General features: G+C 40.8%; 1 protein-coding gene across 1 annotated transcript in view; it reads left to right on the top strand.

Moving 5' to 3' along the window:
* The window catches only part of ATGRIP (Golgi-localized GRIP domain-containing protein), a 456,132-nt gene that overhangs the window by 247,185 nt on the left and 184,869 nt on the right, over positions 1-24,078 (top strand). Inside the window, exons 14-15 of the mRNA XM_089402096.1 lie at positions 4,392-4,500; positions 4,641-4,720. Coding sequence (XP_089258222.1) covers positions 4,392-4,500; positions 4,641-4,720 — 189 coding nt within the window. The remainder of the gene's footprint in view (positions 1-4,391; positions 4,501-4,640; positions 4,721-24,078) is intronic.

The raw sequence follows: 24,078 nt of genomic DNA, 5'->3' as shown, positions 1-24,078 counted from the left end.
TTTCTCGTTGGTCCTTCAATGTTCGAGATTAAATCTCTAATCAACAACTAAGATTAGATTTGGCTTGATCCATCACTTTTGGAACCTCCTAACTCAGTTTTATATTAATACCCATTAATATTTTATTTTTCCTAAGTTTAGACTTTGGAACTCCATTAAAAATATTAATTATTTTAATATCTCCCAAACCATGTACAATCTATCCAAACCATTTCTGGGTCTTGGGGAGCTCATGTGCTTTAGCCTCTCCACTAATTTTCATGGCTAGAGCACATCCGATGCTACCCCAAATCAACAGTATGTTGCTACTATGAGCAACATTTTTCAAGCAGAACCAAGCACCTTTGAAGAAGTTACAAAAGAACAAGTTTGGAAAAACGCCATGACTGAACAATATGAGTCCATCGTCTAGAATGATGTATGGGAAGTGGTTCCTAGACCTCAAGGTAAATCTGTTGTCACTTCCAAATGGCTTAAGATTAAACATGGTGCAAATGGTAGTATTGAAAAATATAAGGCTAGATTTGTAGCTAGAGGTTTCCCTAAGAAAGAGGAATAAATAATGATGAAATTTTTGCACTTGTAGCTCAATATACTACTATTTGATCTGTTGTTGCCTTAGCTGCTAGCCAGGGATGGACTCTTCACTAAATGGACGTGAAAACTTCTTTCTTGCATGGCTTCCTCAAGGAAGAGGTATTTGTGGAACAACCACAAGGCTTTGAAGAGCATGACAGGGAAACTCATGTATGCAGACTGAAGAAAGCCTTGTATGGGCAGAAGCAAGCTCCAAGAGCTTGGTATACTCACATTGATTGCTATCTGATAAAGCTTGGTTTCACAAGAAGTAGTGTAGACCCAAACCTCTACTTCAAAACAGTCCAAGGTATACCTTTTATTTTGATATTTTATATTGATGATTGATTCTTGATAGGAGAGCCTCTTATCCTCCAGTGTAAGAGGGAGTTATCTTCTGAATTTGAAATGAAAGACCTTGGTTTGATGCATTACTTTTTGGGTTTAGAGGTCTGGCAAAGAACTGGTGAAATTTATTTTTATCAAGCAAAATATGTTGTTAAGCTTCTTGAAAGATTTGCTGTGGTAGAATGTAAGTGCATGCATACACCTACGGAAATGAACTTTAAGGATTTATGTGGCAAAGCTGCAGGACCTAGTCTGGCAGATCCCACATAGTATAGACAACTCATTAGTGCTTTGATGTTTTTGGTAAACACTAGGCTTGACATATGCTTTGTTGTAAACACTTAAGTCAACATATGATTGATCCCTTTCATGCCCACTGAATTGCTTTAAAACATGTACTCAAATACTTGCATGGAATTATCAATCTAGGATTGAAATACACTGCTAAAAATGTAAGACTTCATGGATATATTGATTTTGATTCGGCTGGTAACTTTGCTAATAGAAATAGCCTTTTGAGTGCTGCTTTAGTTTGGGATCTGCCATGATCTCTTGGATGAACGGAAAGCAAAAGTCTATTGCATTGAATACTGCTGAAGCTGAGTACATTACTGCTAGCGTGGCTAGCTGTGAGGCAGTTTGGCTGAGAAAGATTTTTGGGGAACTATTTGAGCAAGTTCCAGACAAAACAGTTATATATTGTGACAATAAGAGTGGGCTGCATCTTGGAGAAAATCTTGTGTTTCATCATAAGTCCAAGCATATTGAAATCAAGTATCACTATATTCGGGATATGGTGCAGAGAGGAGTAATGAGGATCCATCACATCTCCATTGATGATCATAAAGCTAACATTCTTACCAAGCCTTTGCCAAAAGGAAAGTTCTTGGTTTTTAGAGAGCAACTTGGACTTATGGACGTGATCCTTCCGGGAAGTGTTCACAACTGATCGAGAACACCGAGCTTCCTTCCCCCCTGTCACAGTTCACAGGATTAAGGAATGATGCCGAAAAGCTCCCGAGGATTAGGGATTCTTGTATAGTGTATGCCACAAGAGTAGGCTTCAGTATGCATCCGACTCAAAACTTGGGATGTGGGAAGAGCCTCCTATCTAGCGAATAGGTGTAGTGCGACTTGTCTAGGATGTAGGCGTTCCACCACTTGACATTTGGTTGTGGTTGGTTCTTGTCTGTGTGACTTGTTTGAGTCTTGTCTATGTGATGCTTGTGTTCTATCACTTTTTTTTTTGAGATGAAAATTGGTTAAGTGTAATCCTTGTCTATGTGACATGTCATGGTCCTTTCCTTTCCAAATTTGTGTAGTGGATGATTTTTCTTTAGATTGTGACTTCATTGCTATAGATGTTACAGGGCAGAGTTGAACTAAGATGAATGAAAGAGATCAGAGGAAACCAAGATCTTTGATGCAAAAAGAAATTCCTCCCTAGCTGAGAGGGAGTGTTAAAATTTTGCAGCTCATGAATGACTTTCTCCTAGAAGAAATCATATCTTTCAGTTCTATTTGAAACACCTATAATAAAATTTCATTTCTAACAATTTTAATATGACTTTCCAAAAATAGTAAGTCACATCGCAATTTGGAAATGACTTCCCAAAACAAGAAAGTTATGTCTAAAGGATCAAGGATGATCTTGACATATGGAATCCACTTTAAAATCAAATCAATCATGATTATACAAGTCAAGAATTAATATTTTTATTCTTACTACTATTATTATTATGATACTATTATTTATAAAATAGTGTAAAGTCATTCACCTTTAATGGATTAATAAAAAAAATTAAATTGAGAATCTCTTACTTGGCAAATCAAACCTCTCTTTTGGAATAAAATAGTAACTCCACATTTAAGAGAATGTAACTCTCCCTCACTAGTTCAATGCATGGCAAAGGTGTAGCGCTTCGTCATTAAATGCACTTGTAACTCCCTCGTTCAATCAGTTTGTAACTCTCAGCAAATATTCTCTAATGTGTAAGTGTAACTCTCTCTCTCTCTCTAATTTGAATTGTAACTCCTCAAGACAAGTGTACCTTTCTCTCTATTCTTGGGATGAGTTACATTTCTCCTCAAGTAATTCCTCTCTCAGGAGTTCGATTCTCCTATTATTGGCTCAAGGCATGAATTCATTTTGTAACTTCTCTCATTTCTCATCTATTTAAGCAAGAGCAAGTGAGAGTTGAGAGTAACATGTTCATTGTGAAGGAGAGTAAGTGTTGAGTGTGTGCAAGAGAAATGTGAGAGCTAATGAAGGACAAGAGCAAGGGAAGAGCTAGAGCAAGTGTGAAGGATATGCGCTGATGAAGAGGAGGAGATCTTCAAGCAAAGTGCAAGTGCATTTCAGCTACAAGTTGATTAGACATTGGTGACTTTATTCGTTCTCATACTTTCTCTCTCTTTGTACTTTGCTGAACAATTGAAGAAATCTAGTAGCGGAAGAACCCTTTAGGTTTTCCCCCTTGAGGGTTTTTTCTTGGTCATTGGACAATAGTCTTAGTGTCTCATATTTGTGCTTGGTTGTCTTTATATAATCCTAAGTTTATGTTTTATCTACAATCGCTGATCTGAAAAGTTTTGAGCAAGAGATCTGCATTTTAAGTAATTGTAATAACATAGAATATTCAGTTTTCTGCAGAGTACATTCAACTTTCTGCAAAGTACATTCAGTTCCATTAAGTTTTCTGCAAAGTACTTTCAGTTTTCTGCATAGAACTTTCAAGTTTTCGCAAAAAGTTTTTAAACTTTTGCATAGAACTTTCAGATTTTAAAATGTCGAAGGAAGCATACCCTTTGTGTTACATGGGTTTGACACCTCATAACCATAAATGAGAGGTGTCATCAATGCGTGGAAGATGAATATATTAGCCCACTTGTATGATTGAAGCTCTAAACATTTCCTTTCCAAACAATAGTATAAATACATTCAATTGTCAATGTCAAACATAAAAGTTTTACAACATGTCAACAAGTGGCTGTTTTGAGTTTTTTTTGGTAGTTTAGTCCAGTAGGATATACTTCTATTGATCCTTGACATTTTTTCTTGATTTGACAATCATCTTTTCACCTAATTATTTTTCAGCTGTGGATGTTAATAAGCGAAGTGTCAGTTTCAATTTGAGATTCTTATTTAGTGGTTGAACAATGTTCTACTGTTAGTAACAAATAAAAACAGATGAACCAGATCTCTTGTATATCCTTAGAATCTTCCATTTTTTGTAACCATCTAATGATGTATTTACTATTTTTAGCACTGGTATTGCATAATATCTTGCATTTCATCTTGTTCCTTTCTATTTTAGTAGACGATGAAGAACTGGAATTATAAAATTAAACAATTCATAATTTTTCTATTTCTTTTCTTGAAATTGATATAATAGCAAAAAGAGAGCAAATGTAAGTTTCATGTTCTGGCTTATGACATTGTATTTCTTTTTAATGATTTTTATCAGCAAAAGGAGAAAGAAAGCTGGGAGGCTGCACTACAAACAGTGAAAGCTAAGCTTGAAGAGTCAGAAAAGGCCTGCTTGCAATATGAGATTGATGCAGCAAAGACAAGAAGTCAGCATATGATTCCTTCCGAGGAGCTTATTTTTCATTACTTCTCAATTAAAATCAACTGGTTACTTAAATGCTTAAGAAAACACCGTTGATAGATCTTCATCCTGTCCAACTTATTAGATTTGATTTTATTGTGCCAGGTGAATTGGAGTCAGAGTTGGCAGGATTACAGCAGGTCCTTAAAGGAACTAAAGAGGAACTTTTATCTAGTAGAGCAGAGGTCTGGCTTTACATTCTTTTGTCCATTTTTGGTGATGCAAGCAGTAGTGTTTTCTTCCAGCTCTTGTATTTGGTGTTGTAAACAAAGTCAAGAAGTTGCTGATTTGAATATTCAGTGATTTTATACTGCTATCCATTATCTTCCAATATCTGGGTTCCTATTTCTTCTTGTCATAGTTCTTTCCCCAGCAGACTTGAGCAGAGATATGGCTATCTTTTGTCATCCCTTCTGAATGGACATGGGTATTAGAATAAATGTATCTTCTACTATAACTTAACTTAGGAATATGGGTTAGAACCTAGAAGTACTTTATTTTATCTTGTTATAAAGTTGCGCTATGACGGATTAGGATAATTAAGTCATAAATTAGGCGTTAGAGAAGTTATGTAATTATGTCTTCTGCATTGAGACAATGCTATGTAATGTAACTCATGCTTTTGGAATAATGAACAATGTTGAAGTTTTCTCTTTTCCAACTACATCATTGGGTATTTTCATGTCTATGCATAATTTTGACACGGTAACAGAGCTACAGTTTTAGATATACATAGACCCAGTGAAATAGGAGTAAAGGTTGAGGGGTCATGTGCACAAAACATTGAACGAGGCTGAGAATAAGACTTTGTGATTCAAGGGACTTAGTCTGACCCCCCCAGGGGAATGAACTGGTGCATAAACTGGTATCATCTTCAATCTTCAATCTGGGACTTTTGAAATATGCTTTGATAAAGATATGCCAGAAAATCTACCAATATGGATGCTGAATGGTTCATCTGAAATGAACTTTGAAAGTGTAGAATTTGTGGAAGTGAATAGCTGCCATGTCCAAACATTTCCTTGGTAATTGGTGAAAAAATAGGATCACCGTTTTATTATCAAGGAATAAATAGGATCACTGAAGCTATCTCTGAATTTAGACACAATTGGGTGTCAAAGATCAAACAACATCCCAATGAATAATTGATGAACAATGAGAGGATTCTAGGTTCCATTCTACATCTTCCCAAATATGCTGATTTGATGAAATTATGATTGAGAGGACTTTCAGAACTTGAAGCCTGACTATCATCTTTGATATTCCCCACATCAAGTGCGATGTGAGAAGTATGTGTAATCATCTGAAATTCAATTGCCTTACATTCTTTATATGGGTCATTTCCTTCGGAATCACTCTCTTGAGTTGATAGCTGGACAGATCCAAAGCTTTCTAAGCTCTTTAGCCTGCCTTGATCAAACGTTCCTAGTCAATTGATTGCTTGCCACATTCAAAAACTCTAATATAGTCTTGTTTTGAAATAAATTGTCTATTCCCTCGGTTATGTTATTATTAGAGAAATGAGCGGCAGTATAAAACAGAGCAACAGGCATCCAATCTAATTAACAAACATGACCTTGAGGGGTGTTATTTTCATATCCCACAAGTTGGGCATAGACACGCTAGGACATGTGTCCGACATGTGTTTTGCATGTGTCCTAAACACATGACACATGCCAAACACATGTCTGATACATGCCCTAGCTGTGTCCTACCTATTTGACTATAAAAACCAATTTCCATTACTATTTTTTCATTTTCAATTGTATGGAAAGAGCTCTTATGGTCTTTCATTATGCAAGTGAGGTTGAAATTGAGATTTGAAGGGATTCCAAGTGTTTTCTAAATGCTCTATTTTCTAAAAAAAATGGATCTTTATGTCTATATTTCATTTTGTGCGTTTGCAATATTTTTAATATATATCTATCTATCTATATATATATATATATATATATATATATATATATATATTAAATGTGTCCTCTGTGTCCTTTTTCTTGGTTCAACACATCCCATGTTGAACACTTATAATTTTGTGTCCTCCGTGTCTTGTGTCTCATGTCCTCATGTCATGTGACTTAGCTTCCAATCATTCAATTGCATTGAAATAACATAGCTAGCTTTTGTGGAGACCTAGGCTCAAATCTTAGTGGCCACACTAATTCGAATCCTAGGATTGCATCATTATATTGGACACATGGTTAGTAATCCTCTGCAATTTGCTAAGGCTCTGCTTGTGTTATCTAGGTTCTTCAATTCTTCCTGCTAAATTTTGATCTGCAAAATTTGAGAGTGATTTGATGATAAATAGAATGAAGAATTTGAGATTGACAATACATGATCTAAATGTTATGCGAAGTCGCTACATAGGAAATGTGAACAAATTCCTCTTTTGGATCTAAACATAGATCACTAAACAAATCACAAAATGAAAAAGGAAAGTACAAATCAAATTTTTGATTTCGTAACCAATCAGAGATCCTTGAATCAACCATCTCTAAATGTGAAAATTCCTACACTCTGAAGGAACCCCTACTACAGCAAATCTGAATCTACTTCACGTACTTGATTTTAAATTATGTTCATCAAGTTATTCTTCTGAACACTGAAGCAAATTACTTCTACAACCTACAATAATTAAATATTTGATCTCATGAAACAGAAAACAGAGCAAAGAACAAGATACATAGGACACACTTACTTTTGGACACGATAGTCCCCAGAAAACCCCAATGTGGGAAAACCGGTGTAGTAGTTCTGAGGGTATATTATTATGCAAGAGAAATATCTAAGTACAACTCTAGGATGCTCATCTAACAATCTTTTATAGAGAAAATATTGGCATAAAATCTGAGTGAGTTTAACCTCACTTCACCCGGCATAATTCCGGCTGATCTGACACAAAATTGGCTAACCCTAACTATTTCTGTGCTGGCTCTGAGTTAGCTTTGCGTCACCTTCTTTGCCCTCTGCGTCAGCTCTCCCGGCTGTTTCGACAGTTCTTGGTAGTTTCAGCAGTTTCGACAGTTCTGGATTCTGCGTCAGCTCTCCTGGCTACTGCGCTGCCTCTACGTCAGCTCTCCTGGCTACTGCGCTGCCTCTGCGTCAGCTCTCCCGGTTGTTCTGACAGTTCCCAGCAATTCCGACAGTTCCCGACAGTTTCGACTGTTCCGGCAGTTTTGGATTTTGCGTGACAGGCAACTTTTCTGCATCAACTCTCCTGGCTACTGCGTTGCTTCTATGCAAGCTCTCTCTGCCTCTCTGTTCTGTATTTTCTGGAAAGTCCTTCTCTTGGATTCTCTTTGCCCCTCAACTGCAAGATCTCCCCAATCGATTTTCCTCCTGAGAACTTCTCACCTCAGAAAATCAATTTCCTCATTCTCTGTGTGTGTGTTTTCAAATGAACCCCAAGCCTCCATTTTATACTTTTCCTGTTGAGTCTTCAACAACTGAGATTAAGTCTCTAATCAACGACTAAGATTAAAACATGACTTGATCTGCCTTCTAGATCATTATCACCCATATTTTGATTAATACCCATTAATATTTTAGTTTCTTCAAGTTTAGACTTAGGAACTCCGTTAAAAATATTAATTATTTTAATAAAATACAATCCGGGTGGAATTTCACCAAATGGTTTATGGGTTCTTTAGAAGTCATGTGCCTTAGCCTCTCCACCAATTTTCAAGGCTAGAGAACTTCCGATGCTACCAAAAACTAACACTAAATTGATTGTTTTGTTTCCTTCTTCACATGAGGGTGATCTGTGATCTGTGACCTTGACATAGATCTTGTTGATTTGTGTAGCTTGGGAGGTACCCCAAGGGTAATGGGTTTGGGTGAAGTTGACCCACAAAGTGGTTTGTGGGCAGTGTACCCAAGCTGTGCGTTTGTACCCAAAATGTGGGTGAAAAACCAAGTGAAGAAAATATTTGTTTAATCATCAAAATCAAGTGGGGCACCTTTGAAGGGCTTAGGGGCACTTAAGTGTTTGAAGATCTGGAGAAATCAAATAAAAGAGACCTAATTTCTTATGATAGTTGGGGTTTTTTGTAGAAAGGTCAAGTCAGATTGGGCTTAAGTGACACCCCTTGAAGGCTAGCCATTATCCTCATAGAAGACTATAAGAAGAGGAGAGATAAGCTCATTTACATCCATCCAAGAGCAATCATCCTAAGAAAATGAGAGCTTAAGGAGGACGTCTACCTCAGAGATAGCCGAGCTGGAGGAGGGTTAGAAGGTCTGATCTGATCTGGAAAAAGGCTGAGTTTATCCTTGTGACGCAGCCAAGCTTATCTATGGAGGAAGGACTGTGTCCTTGTGTGGTTCTGGGCAGGAAAAGTCTGTGTTTTCTCTGTGATTTGGGCCGAGATCTGTACGCTGTAGCAAGTAGGGCTGAGACCCTTAAGTGGCTGGAAGAGAGGGCTGAAAGGCCTGTGATGTACCAGGTATGAGGGCTGAGTTTCTCATTGTGCTGCGCTGGAAGTAAAGGGCCAGAAAGGGAGGAAACACTGAAGTTTTGTTGACTGAGGTAACCCTAGACAGAAGACCGAAAATCTCAGTCAAAGTTGCAACCCTAAGACCGTGACCTTGTTGAGTGTATAACAGGTATGTGGTTGAATCTTTTAAGTGATGATTGCCAGGTGATGTGGGGGCTGTTGCAAAGGTTTTGGACAGCAGTTTGATGCCCTAGTTTAGGGCTGTTTCAGTGCAAGTAGTCACCCATGATTCTTCCCTAAAAGTCAGTCCAAGGAGCTGCGAAAATCCGCCTTGATTTCGGAGCTGATTGGAGAGGGTTGAGACCCTAAATAAGGTGACAGAAGTTCTGTTTGCCACTATAAAGAAGGCTGCATATCTCTGTGATCAAGTATGCTGGTACAGAAGTCTAGAAAGAGCCAAAGTGTTAGGGCCTATGTGAGGGCTAGTTGATGGCAGCCTAAGAACAGTCCTGTTTGTGGAAGAAGACAAGGCCTATGAGGGCCGAGTCCCCTCAAGGAACAGTGGAGGTGTTGGCTGGTCTGGAATGGAGGTTTACACACTGTTTTGTGGACTGTTAGTGGCTGTGTAAGGAAGCCCTAAGAACTGATATGTTTGGAGCACCCAAGGTCAGTTAGTGGGCTGTATATTCAAGCCCTAAGTTCTGTGGAATTTGCAGATGTGTGGGTTGTACAGTGAAGCCCTAGATCAATACTCCTAAGGTGTATTTAGGGACTGAGTGAGGGCTGGAGGTTGATCACTGTTGTGTGGGCAGATTGATAGATGCCCTGAGGATAATGAAGCAGGGATATTCATTTTCAAGTGGGCTGTGCATTGAAGTCTCTATGAACTGATCTTGTGCAGCTGCAGAGGACGGTTAGTGGGCAGATTAGTTGTGTGCCTTAGTTCAATAGTTCGCAATTGTGCAACATCGGTGATAAGAGGGCAGATTTGGAAGTCCCTAAGAGCACTGTTTTTGGAGGAGCCATATCAGTGCTAGAGGGCACCTTTGGTGAAGACCCTATATGTGGGTGTCTTTGAAGAGCAAAGGACAACTGGATGGCAGACATGTTGAAGACCTTATAACAGTGACCTTTTGGAGCAGCAAAAGACATTTTATGAAGGCAACCTATGTTCTGTCATTCTAGAAGCAGCTAAAAGTTTTATAGTGGCTAATTAGATGGTTGGAGATGCAAGCATTTTGAAGTTGCAAAAGTTGCAGTGATCAACAGAAGAGGTGGCAAAGGATCCACCAGATGTATTCAAGGTACATAGATTGAAAGGGCTGAGTAGTGCATGTTGATTTATGGTAGCATCGAATGTGCTCTAAGCCTCAAAATTTGTAGGGAGGCTTGGACACATGTATTCCAATATACCCAGAAATCGTTTTGGGAAATTCCACCCAGAGACAATTTTATTAAAATAATTAATTATTTTAATGCATGCCTAAGTCTAAACTAAGGAAATTAAAATAATTAAAGGGTATTAATCAAACTGTGGGTGAAACTTCTAGAAGAAGACAAGGATCAAGTCAATATGATCTGAGCCATTGATCAGAGTCTAATCTAGGCCGCTGCTTACTCAATTGGAGGATCATAAGAAGTACTTCAATGGGCATTTGGAAAACACACCGGGCAAATACTCAGCTACCCAAGTAAGATCGATTTTCTCACTGGTCGAAGTTCGGCAAGAGGAAGTCAAATTAGAGGGAGAGTTGCAGGTGAGAAGGAGAGAGGGCATCAACATCAGTCAAGGGGTAGGAACAGAAAGAAGACATAGCAGAGGAGGGTCAGTGATGAGGTTGTGATGCTGGAATTGGTGCTGGGATTGCGCAGTCCCTACACAGAGCCGACGCAATGAGACGCAATGAGACGCAGAGAGGGCAGCAGGTCCTCTCCAAAGTCGGAATTTAGTTGAGAAGCGTGAGAATATCGTCTGTAATATTTCTCACAGAAATTTCTCTTCTATTCTGCTAGTTGTATCTTGTGCATGAGATTTTTGCTGAAGATCAATAAATAAACCTTCATTTGCTGCACCGGTTTTCCCACATTGGGTTTCTCTGTGGACAATTGTCCAAAAATAACTTTTATTATGATTATACTTGTGCTAGTATTTTTCCTTGCATTTACTTTCCGCTGTATTTTAATTGTGAAGGTTGCAGTAGAATTTATTTCGATATTTGTTGTAGAAACACTGTGAATAACTTATTTACGAAATAATAAGTAGAAGAAATAATATCAGTCATTGCAGTTGGATTTATATTTAGAATTTTTCACATGGTATTAGAGCTGAGTTAAGCAAGAGTGCAGACTGGAAGAGCCAACATTGAAGAGAATAAGGGAATTCAAAATTGCTGCATAGGCAGAAAATCGTATCCCCAAAGGAATTGCGCAGTGAAGTCTAAGAGGGAAAATTTTTCATAGGAAAATCTCTCTTTCACAAAGTTGACAGAGGAAGATTTCCAGATTGAAGATTCGCAGTGACAGAGGGAGCAACACAGAGGCTTCAGTGCAAAGCAATCTTTAGGAGAAGACACACTTTTCTGTAGTAGTTGCTAGGACAGAAAAAAGCATCAGAAATTGATAGGAAAAATAGCACAAAGAAGGATGGAAAATCAAGATGTCTCTGAATTATCTTCTAGATTGGAAGAATAATTTGCATGCTTGTCAAGTTCAGCATCAATAGATGTTTGGTATATTGATGCGGGGCTTCAACCCATTCGATTGGAGTACGATAATATTTTTCGAGCGATCAAGAAGAGCAAATGGACTTCTAGATTACTGTGGGAAACAAAACGAAGTGTACTTTGGTAGAGAGAGGCACCATAACATTTCAGACGGAAGCAACCAGCATCCGAGCCACTAATGTTCTGCATGTGCCTGGGTTAGGAATGAATTTTATTTCAGTGTCTCAGTTACAGGACAAGGGATATGATGTATACTTCATTGGAAGGAAAGTATACGTTAAACATCCAAGCTAGAAGAAGAAGAGACAAATTGGAGCTCATAGCAACAAATTGTATAGATTGCAATTCGAGGCTCCAATGGCACTGATAGGCAACAATCATAATGGTGAAAAGGAACTGAATGAATTGTGGCACAGGCGAATGGGACACTTACACCATGGAGCACTGAGGATACTCAAAGAGACTGTTACAAGAGTTCCACTCCTTAGTACTGAGCATGATGATGTATGCAGAGGATACATTCTAGGGAAGTATGCTAAGGCAACTTTTCCCAGAAGTGACAACAGAGCAAGAGGCGTTTTGGGATTGATACACTTCGATATTTGCGGCCCGATGTCCACAAAAGCTCTTAGTAGTGGCGAGTACTTTGTCACCTTTATTGATGATCACTTTAGAAAAACCTGGATCTATTTCTTAAAGACCAAGGATGAGGTCTTTGATCGGTTCAAAGAGTTTAATGCTCTCGTAGAGAACTTGACAGGGAAAACGATAAAGGTATTGTGTTCAGATAATGGTGGAGAGTATATAGACAAAGACTTCACAGATTTATGCACAAAGGAGGGCATCAAAAGAGAATGGACAACTCCATATAATCTAGAGCAGAATGGAGTTGCAGAGCGAAATAATAGAACTATTGTTGGGGCAGCCAAGGCTATGTTGTATGACCAAGACTTGCCTAGATTCTTATGGGCAGAAGCTTGCAACACTGTGGTTTATATCCAAAATGAACTACTCATAGAGCATTGGGGAAGAAAACGCCTGAAGGTATCTTCATAGGGAAGAAGCCGGAGGTGGGTCATCTCAGGATATTCAGAAGTGTAGCATATTGTCACATCTAGACGAGAAGTGTAGTAAACTGGATCAGACTGTAGAGAAGGGGTACCTCATAGGATATAGCGAGACTTCAAAGGCATACACAATCTACATTCCTAGCAGCAGGAAGATTGTAGTAAGACGGATGCAAAGTTCATCGAGGATAGAGCTTTCAGGAAATCTCGAGACATGCCAGCAGAAGTACAGTTAGTAGATGTTTCATTAGTCCAACAACAACAGCGGTAGCAAGGAGTACAGACACTTGGATCGAGCACAATGACCAAGCACTAGTATTTCCTCAGATGTAGGAAACCCAAGTAGTTCTCAGCAGATGGAACAACAAGAACAGGAGGGGGATTTGATTGAGCCTCCCACCACCAGTGTTAGAACCAGCAAGGGAAATACGACAGACACCGAGGGACGCAGAGGAGTTTGTCGGATCTCCTAGAACCGAGAAGAGGTGGTGTAGAGAGCCTGACAGTTACCAAGCCTAGGTAGCACAGGGTGAAGAACCCTCCAGCTTTCAGGAAGCCGTACAACACCAAGTTTGGGTGGATGCCATGGTAGAAGAATATAGTTCTATCATGATGAATGATGTCTGGGAAGTGGTACACAGACCCGAGGATAGATTAGTTGTAGGATCAAGGTGGATCTACAAGATGAAGTATACTGTGTTGGAATTTCTAAGTTTAACTCGTTAGAAATTCTTCTTGTACTATCTGATTTATTTCTTCATACTTGTTCAATTACTTAACAAGTTATTTACCATGTAAATACTGAATATAAATACAAGTACAGTATCAACACATACAGATTATCAACTGAAAGAAAACAAGCACACAAGTGACATCATTTTTTTGGACTAATGTCCCCAGAAGAACCTAATGTGGGAAAACTAGTGCAGCTATTCAGAGGGTTTTATTATTATGCAGTTTCAAAATACAACCTGGGTGCAAGAAATGGCTCACCCAACAGAGAATGCACTCGGCAGTAGTACCTCTCAGCCGGAGACAGATATTCCGGCTAAATCAATGGATGAACGATCCCACAATAGCAATGTAACTTTTGCTGCTTTGCGTCACTCTAATAGGGACTGTGTCACCCTATCCAGCTCTCCAGCTCTCAGTGTGTCCCACGAAATTCTTCCAGCGCTGCCTCTAGGCCTTGCGTCATCCTCTCTGGCCCTGCGTCAACCTCTCTAGGCTCCGCGTTAGCATCTGGAGCCTCTGTGTCAGCCCCTAGACCCTTTGCATCTCACACGCTAGCCCTCTCTGGCTCTGCGTAGCTCCTGGTTGCCTCTGCATGGCCACTGGCTGCCTCTGCGTAGCCTCTGTCGCTGACAAGTGCTCCCTCTACTGACCTCTGCACTGCTGCAATAACTCCATGTACTGTAGCACCCTCTGTCGCTCCATTCGCATCTGTCTCTACTGATATTCGCCAATCTTGCTACTTCTCTTTCGGGCTCCCGTAGCAAGGTATAATCCAAGAGGTTGGGCACCTCAAGGATGCTGCCTCTCATCTTCTGTAGTCTGTCTGACTACAACTCGATGTCTCCCCACTTCTTCTCAAGTGGCACATGAGCACTCATGGCATAGTCGTCATCTGTCTCCACTTCTTTCTCCGCCCTCCTTGGTGCTGCCTTGGTCTCAGGAGCCTCTCCCTTACTCTTCTTCCTCAGACATTGGTTCGCATAGTGACCTAGTTACCCACAATGGAAGCATTTGACCTTGGAGAGGTCCTTCTTCTTTCTCCTCCCGCTTTCCCGCAGAGGCGAGAGCCACATCTTCTTCTTCCTCCTTGATTCTGACCCCTTTTCCACTACTCCCCACCTTGGTCACCTGTCTGGTATCTTCTTGACAAAGAGTTGCCCACAGTCCCTCCCAATCTGGAAGGCTCGACCTGCCGAGTATGCTTTGGACAAATACCTCCCAATCCTCTGAGACTTCGTTCAATGCGGTCCTCACCATCAGTTCTTGATCAGGCATGGCCCCTATGGAAGTTAGCTGATCACATATTGCCTTTAATCCACCGAGGAAGACATATATCTTCTCTCCCTTTTGCATCTGGTATGACCACAACTGATTTTCAAGTAGCATCTTCCTCTGCATAGAATTATGCTGGTGTAATTTCTTCAGGGCCTCCCACGTTTCATTTGCTGTGTCCTTCTCAGTAATATGCGACACCACATGATCCTTGACCCCATCAAGGATGATGCACTTTGCCCTGGCCATTGCCTCCTCATACTTCTCATTTTCAACTGGGTCAACTGGGATCGCTATCATTTTCAAGGTGAAGTGCTTGATGTGATACTTTTCTAGAATGGACAAGATCTTGGCCTTCTAGACTATGAAGTTGGAAGCTTCGTCCAGTCTATCCCGATCTCTCAGCCCATTCACTGCCATCTTGTTGCTCTTCTTCCGACTCCTTTGAGTCTCTTTACTTCCCTCCTGGAAGTCCTCAGTTCGACTCCCTCTGAGTCTCGATTTCCTTTCTAGAAATCCCTCCTCGGTCTTGCCCTATTAGGTACTTTTCTGACTACAGTACCCAACCAGCTTCGCTCTGCAAATTATCCGCAGCCTCCTATACCTCAGCAACTTGAAGAACTGAGCCTCTAGACTCTGCGCAATCCCGACACCGGTAAAATATGCACCTCCTGGCCACACCGTCAATCCTTCTTGGCTGAGAAAAATGACCAGACACTGCATAGGTCAGGTCTACTCCCCTCTACCACTGCGCTAATCCTCCTCTTGGCTTGAACTGATGATGCAGGCACTTTGCATTGCCCCTTCCTTGCTGCTTTCTGCTAGGAACAACTTCTGTCACTCGGGATAGCTGTTTTCTGCTGCTACTGCTATGCTCGGCTGATGCCTTCAGTTTTCCTGTGATCTGCAACCACCCTTTGATACCATGTTGGAATTTCTAAGTTTAACCCATTAGAAATTCTTCCTGTACTATCTGATTTATTTCTTCCTACTTGTTCAATTACTTAACAAGTTATTTACCATGTAAACACTGAAAATAAATTCAAGTACAGTGTCAACACAAACAGATCATGAACTGAAAGTAAACAAGCACACAAGTGACACTGTTGTTTTTGGATTAATGTCCCCGGAAAACCTATTGCGGGAAAACTGATGCAACTATTTAGAGGGTTTTATTATTATGCAGTTTCAGAATACAACCTAGGTGCCAGAAATGGCTCACCCAATAGAGAATGCCCTCGACGGTAGTACCTCTTAGTTGGAGACAGATATTCCGACTAAATCACCAGATGAACAATCCCACAACAACAATGCAACTTCTGCTGCTTTGTGTCACTCTGATAGGGACTGCGTCACCCTGATAGGGACTGCGCCACCTTGATAGGGACTACGTCACCCTGATAGGGAATGCGTCACCCTATCCAGCTCTCCAGCTCTTAGTCTGTCCCATGAAATTCTCCCAACGCTGCCTCTAGGCCCTGCGTCAGCCTCTCTAGGATCGATGTCAGCCTCTCTAGGATCAACGTCAGCTTCTGGAGCCTCTACGTCAGCCCCTAGACCCTTTGCGTCTCACACGTTGGCCCTCTCTGGCCCTGTGCAGCTCCTGGCTGCCTTTGCGTGGCCACTAATTGCCTCTACGTAGCTTCTAGATGGCTCTGCGTCAACCTCTCCAGGCTCTGCACAAATCCTCTTGGTACTAACTCTGCCTCTTTGCTATGTATTCATTGCCCCTCAGCTGCAACTTAGATCACTCACTCGATTTCCTCAGCAAACCTTGCCCTAGAAAATTGAATTCTTGATCTGTCTTAGTGTGTCCTCCAACTGACCCTCAGGCCTCCTCTTATACTTTTCTCATTGGTCCATCAACGTCTGAGATTAAATCTCTAATCAACGAGTAAGATTAGATTAGGCTTGATCCATGACTTTTGGAACTTTTTAACCCAGTTTTATATTAATATCCATTAATATTTTATTTTTCCTAAGTTTAGACTTACGAACTCCATTAAAATATTAATCTTTTTAATATCTCCCAAACCGGTTAGAATCTGCCCAAACCATTTCTAGGTCTTGGAGATCTCATGTGCTTTAGCCTCTCCACCAATTTTTATGGCTAGAGCACATCCGATGCTACCCCAAATCAACATGCTGCAAATGGCAGCATAGAGAAGTACAAGGCTAGGTTTGTGGCTAAGGGGTATGCAAAAAATGAAGGAATAAACTATGAGGAGACCTTTGCCCCAGTGGCCAGATATACCTCTTCTTCTATGCCTAGTAGCTCAAATGGAATGGGAGATTCACTAGATGGATGCCAAGACAACATTCTTGAATGGGGTGATAGAAGAAGAGGTGTATATAAAATAGCTCGAAGGCTTCAAAACTCATGAAAAGAGAACTCATGTATGTAGGTTGAAGAAAATGTTGTATGGGCTCAAGCAGGCACCTAGAGCATGGTATGGTCAGATTGATAGTTACTTGCAGCAGTTGGGATTCATCAAGAGTGATGCTGATCCCAATCTCTACTATCTAATGGTGGAGAATGAGCCACTTATTCTGGTATTATATGTGGATGACTTATTTCTAACAGGGTCATCTAGGCTCATAAAGGATTGCAAGAAGAATCTTGAAGCAGAATTCGACATGAAGGATATGGGGTTGATGCATTATTTTCTAGGGTTGGACGTTTGGTCGAAGAATGGGGAGATCTTCCTTGGGCAAGGAAGATATGCTACAAAGGTTCTGAAGAGATTCAAAATGCAGGATTGTCGACCCATGGCTACGCCCATGATCACCAACTGGAAGAAAAGAGATGCAATAGGAGACAAGGAGGTAGACCCCACCTTGTTTAGACAGCTCATTGGGTCGCTCATGTATCTGGTCAACACTAGGCTAGACATTTGCTTTGCTGTCAACACACTTAGCTAGTTCATGGTGGAACCAAAAAGGGTGCATTGGGAAACAACTAGGCACATTCTTAGGTATGTGCATGGAACAGTCGGATATGGGTTGAAATACACCTGAGGTGATGACATCAAATTGAATGGATTCACAGATGCAGATTGGGCAGGTAGTTTAGTAGACCGATAATGTACCTCCAGGTATTGCTTCAGGGTTGGATCAAGAATGATCTCTTTGTACAGAAGGAAGTAGAAGTCGGTAGCTCTCAGCGCAGCGAAAGCAGAATATATGGCGGTCAGCATAGCTACGTGCGAAGGTATATGGCTTAGAAAACAAATTGTGAGTTTGTTCAAGAAGAGGATGGAAGCGACCAGTATTTTCTGCGATAATTAGAGTTGTATTAAACTCTCTGAGAATCCAGTATTTCATGATCAGTCGAAACACATTGATATCAGATGTCACTTTATCAGAGATTGTGTTCAGCGTGGGGCAGTATAGTTGCGATATGTCTCCATAGGAAATCAGGTAGCAAACGTACTCACAAAAGCTCTAGGAAGAGCTAAGTTCATTTAGTTTAGGGAGCAGATGGGTATGGTAGAGAATTCGTTTTAGTAGTAGAAACAGGTGGGTTCTCAGTTACAGTAGCAGAAATGAGAGGGTTTGCGGTACAGATGCAGTGTTGGCAGTGGTAGGGCCAACAACAATACAGATGCATCATTTGTGCAGTAGTTGATGGACAATGGTGTCAGACATCAACAACATAGAGGGAGATGTCTGAGAATCAAAGTGATGCTTCAGCAGGTTGCATTACTAGAGCAAATTCCTCGCTAAGACGGAGTGTTGATTTATGGTAGGATCAGATGTGCTCTAAGCCTCAAAATTCGCAGGGAGGCTAGGACACATGTATTCCACAATAACCAGAAATTGTTTTGGGAAATTCCATCCAGAGACAATTTTATTAAAATAATTAATCATTTTTAATGGGTGCCTAAGTCTAAACTTAGGAAATTAAAATAGTTAAAGGGTATTAATCAAACTGTGGGTGGAAGTTCTAGAAGAAGACGAGGATCAAGTCATTATAATCTGAGCCATTGATTAGAATCTAATCTGGGCCGTTGATTACTCAACTGGAGGATTATAAGAAGGGACTTCGATGGGCATTTGTAATACACACCGGGCAGATATTTAGTTACCCAAGTAAGATTGATTTTCTCACTGGTCGAAGTTCGGCAACAGGGAATCGAATCAGAGGGAGAGTTGCAGGTGAGAAGGACAGAGGACATCAACATCAGTCAGGGGGTTGGAGCAGAAAAAGGACTCAGAGCAGAGGAGGGTTAGCGCTAACACTGTGACGCTGGGATTGATGCTGGGATTGTGCAGAAGCTGATGCTGTGAGACGCAGAGAAGGCAATAGGTCCTCTTCGGAGTCAGAATTTAGCTGAGAAGCTTGAGAATATCGTTTGTAATATTTCTCACAAAAATTCCTCTTCTATTCTGTTGATTGTATCTTGTACATGAGATTTTTGCTGAAGACCAATAAAGAAACCTTCAACTGCTGCACCGGTTTTCCCACATTGGGTTTTTTGGGGACAGTTGTCCAAAAATAACTGTCATTGTGATTATACTTGTTCTAGTATTTTTCCTTCATTTACTTTTCGCCGTATTTTAATTGTGAAGGCTACAGTAGAATTTATTTCGATATTTGCTGTAGAAACACCGTGAATAACTTATTTTTGAAATGATAAGTAGAAATAAATTAATAATATCAGTCACTGTAGTTGGATTTCTATTTAGAAATTTTCACAGTGCACACCTTCAACAAGTAGGTCAAGTGTACTTTGTTTAGGGACAAATTGGTAGTCATAAGTTGTTGACTCCAAGCCCTAGTTTTCCTTGAATTAGGGCCGCATGTAAGGGCCATGATCACTGGTATGGGAGCCCTACGTTTGTTGTATTAAGATTTGTAATATAACAAGTTTTGGGTTAAAAATTGTTACGTGTGTTAGTTTTTGTAGCATTGAAGGTGTTCTAGTCTCGAAACTTTGTGGAAAGGCTAAAACATAGGAGTTCTTCATAACCCAGAATTTGTTTTTGGAAATTCCACCTAGAAGTGTCTCAATTAGACTATTAAACTATTTTTAAATATTTCCTAAGTCTAAACTTAGGAAAAGTGGTTAATTAATCACTATTACTTGAGAAATCTATGAATCATCTAGAAATTCACACGGATCGATCAATAAATGATCTCAGCAATTGATTATGTTTTAATCTTGGCCGTTGGAGTCCCAATTGGAGATTATAAGAGGAGGTCGATGGGTAGATGGAGAACACATACTTGATACACACAGGAATTGATTTCCTTGGGTAGTCTGATTCTCCAGAGAGCAACAACACTCGCTGGAAGAGTTCGAGCCAAAGAAGGAAGTAGAGGAGCAGAGACAGTGAGTCTGGATGAAGATTTTCTAGTTCCGGAGAGTCAGAAAGAGGAGGCCGAGATTTTCTCGAAGAGGCTGCGCAGAGGCAACAGAAAGCCTCAAGTGAGTAGTTCAATTTTGTTGGGAAGGAAGATGTTTTCAGTTCCAGAGGCCGAGAAGAGTTTTCAGAGGGTCGGAGAAGTATTTTCCTAGTCAGCAGTAGGCCAGACGATTAGATTGGCAGTTGATTCAGGGAACACTTGTGGTAGGTAGTGCCATGGTGATGTAGAGTTTGTCCAGACCAAGTCAGACGACTAGCTTTTCAGAGGCAGTCAAGTGCCAGGATTGCTCGGAGAGGATAATTTCCCTCAGAGATTTTTTGCCAGTATTTCTATTGGATAGATTCTCCAGATTGGTGATATTTATTGTACTCAGGATTTCTCACTGCTGCTTAACAGTAAAAACCCTCATCTGCTGCACTAGGTTTCCCAAGTTGGGCTTTTCCGGGGACTTTAGTGTGAAAATTCGAGAATCCCACCTGAATGAACAACTGCAACAACTGATTAAACTTCTCCTATCTGTTAATTACCGAAACAAATTATTCACTATTTCCTACAACAAATTTTGAAACTAATACAACTGCAACCTTCACCTAATAAATTAATTTGCCCAAAACAAGAATAGAACAATAGAGAAAAATCCACACAAGAGAATATTTTTTGGACAAATGTGCCCTGAAAAACCCAATGCGAGAAAACCAGTGCAGCTGCTCTGAGGGTTTTATATTATTAAGCAGTGGTTTCTGAATACAACTCTAGATGTCCTTCCAAGTTTTGACAATCTAGTTATAGAGAAAATAAACTGGCATAAAAACTTAGTGAGATTACCTCACTCTACCCGACAAATCCTGACTGTTTCGGCAGCTGAACCAATTGTCCCCGGCTATCAAAGCGTTAGACCTGCGTAGGCCCTGTGCCAACCTTAAAGGCCTCAGCATCAGCTCAACTGGGAAACGTCTTGCCTACTGGCGCAGTTTCTAGTCCTCCCGACTCAGAAATTTTATTTGCTTTGCAAAACTCGGACTTCTGCTCTGGATGATTGTGATGCCTTTGCGTGAGCCCTTCTGGCTCAACGTCAAGCTTTGCGTGGGCTGTTTTGGCCCAGAGTCAACCTTTCTGGCGTCTCTTTGCCTCTCTCTGTTGCTTATCCTGGGTATTGGAGAAGATAATCCAACGCAACTATCCCTGCTCCTCACTGCAATAGCTCACTATCGAAAATGCCCCTGCAGCTGCTTTGCTCTACTTCAGAAAATCGAACTTCTGAACTCTCTGTGCGTCTTTCCAAATGACCCTCAAGCCTCCTTAAATAATCTCTTCGTTGACATTCAACGACGCAGATTGTTGATATTGGGTAGCATCGGATGTGCTCTAGCTCTAAAATTTTGTGGAGGGGCTAGAACACATGAGGTCTCTAAGACCCACAAATCGTTTGGAGAAATTCCACCTGGATGAGGATTTATTAAAATAATTAATAGTTTTAATGGGTTCTTAAGTCTAAACTTTAGGAAAATAAAAATATTAATGTGTATTAATAAGAATATGGGTGAGAAACTTCTAAGTGACGAGGATCAAGTTTGTTTTAATCTTAGCCATTGATTAGAAGATTAGATCACAACCGTTGATTCATCAACAGGAAAAGTATAAGAGGAGGCTTGAGGGTCAGTTGGAGACACACTAAGAGATAAAAGAGTTCAATTTTGCTGGGGCGTGGTTTGCTGAGAAAGTTGAGTTAAGTGATTTGAGTTGCAGTGAGAGGGGCAGTTCGGCAGAGGGACTTCAGTGCAAGGATGAGAATACATAGTAGAGAGGCAGAGCAACAACAGGAGAGACAATGGAACTCTAGAGAGGGTGACACAAAAGCTAGAGGGGCTGATGCAGTCCCTTAGAGGCAACGCTGGGGCTTTCTGTGGGGTAGACAGAGCAACACTTCAACATATCAACTTCTGAGCCAGGGAGGCTCACTGAGAGGGTGATGCAACTCCTAGAGGAGGTGACGCAGTTCTAGTGCAGAGCTTGGAGCAGGCATCGCTGTCTAGCATTGGGAACAACATTGTCATCTGTGGGGTTTGATTATCCAGTTGCTGGATTTGCCAAAATATCTGTCTCTGGATAGAGGTACTTCTGTCAGGTTTATTCTCTGTTGGGTGAGCAGGATTTGGCACCCTAGTTGTATTCAGAAATCTGCTTAATAATACAACCCTCTATATGCTGCACTGGTTTTCCCGAATTGGGTTTTTCTCTGGATGATTGTCCAAAAATGACGGTGTCCCTTGTGTGATTGTCTCAGTTTGTTCTAGTTCATGATCTGTATGTATGTGTAGGCTGCAATAGTGTTTTCATCGCTGTTTAAGTAATTAAATAACTTGTTGAATGTAAAGAACAAGTAGGAGATGAGAAACCAATGATTGCAGTAGGATTTCTGATGTGTAGATTCAGAAATTTTCACATGATATCAGAGCATTGCAGATCATAGGAGACTGAAGACACCAACCGAGAAATCTAGATAATTTGTTGCAGAGAAGTAGCTGTCCCAAGTGACAACGCTGTGTCAGAGGCAAAGGAGCAGATGTAGGAGTGACACAGAGCCAGAGGAGTGACACAGAGGTCATACAATGCTTGCGTCAGCATTTCGAGCTTGTAGAGGGTGACCCAGAGCCAGAGAGGAGCCCATGCAATGACTGCGTCAGCTCTCTGGGCCAACGCAAAGCTTGAGAGGTTCGAAATCAACCAGTTGCCGGGGTTAGAGGAGCAGAGCAAATTCGATTTGAGGAGCTGGTGGGACACTGTATCTGTTGGTGCAGAACAGTGACCATGGAGACAAAGCCAAGGTAGAGGGAGTCACTGCTATTGATTTGTGGTAGCATTGGATGTGCTCTAGCCATGAAAATTGGTGGAGAGGCTAAAGCACATGAGATCTCCAAAACCTAGAAATTGTTTCGAGAAATTCTACCCGGATGAGGAGATATTAAAATAATTAATATTTTTAATGGGGTCCTAAGTATAAACTTAGGAAAATTAAAATATTAATGTGTATTAATATAATTTTGGGTTAGAAGGTTCCAAAAGACGAGGATCAAGCCAAATCTAATCTTAGTTATCGATTAGGGACTTAATCTCGGCCGTTGAAGACTCAACAGGAAAAGTATAAGAGGAGGCTTGAGGGTCAGTTCAATGTTGATTTGGGGTAGCATCGGATTTGCTTTAGCCAAGATATTTGGTGGAGAGGTTGGGGCACATGAGATCTCCAATACTTAGAAAGGGTTTGGGCAGATTCTAAAATTCTAAATAGATCAGGAGATATTAAAATAATTAATATTTTTAATGGAGTCCCTAAGTCTAAACTTAGGGAATATAAAATATTAATGTGTATTAATATGAATCTGTGTTAGAGTGGTCCAAAAGACATGGATCAAGACAGATCTAATCTTAGCCGTTGATTAGGGACTTAATCTCGGCCACTGAGATCTCAATAGGAAAAGTATAAGAGGAGGCTTGAGGATCACTTGGAGAATACACCAGAGTGATCAGTCATTCTATTCTCTAGAGCGGGGTTTGCTAAGAGAGATAGAATCATTGATCGGGAGAGCAGCTAAGGGGCATTGAGTATAGAGAAATAGAGAAGGCAGAGATTGTGCCGGGAGAGCAACACAACATCCAAGGAGAGTGACGCAGACCTAGCAAGGGCTCACACAGGGCCACACAGAGGCAGCCAAATGTTGCGCAGAGCACCAGAGAGGCCAGCATGTCTGACGCAGAGGCCCAGAAAGTTGACGTAGGGCCTCCTGGGGCTGACGTAGGGCCAATGTGAGACAGAGAGGGGTTGATGCAGTCCAGATTGGGCAGTCGCTGGGGTTGCAGAGTAGTTTTGTGCTGAGGAGCTGTCAGAAGGATTTTAGGGGTTTTAGCCAAGAGATTTCTCTCAAACTGTGAGGTATAGCT

The sequence above is a fragment of the Pinus tabuliformis genome, chromosome 2_1 (genome assembly GCF_031772625.1).
Source record: "Pinus tabuliformis cultivar Carrire ecotype Pingquan chromosome 2_1, CPIR1, whole genome shotgun sequence".
Classification (NCBI taxonomy): Eukaryota; Viridiplantae; Streptophyta; class Pinopsida; order Pinales; family Pinaceae; genus Pinus; species Pinus tabuliformis.
Note: the sequence above shows the minus strand (reverse complement) of the source record. Positions and strands in the feature narration are given on the sequence as shown.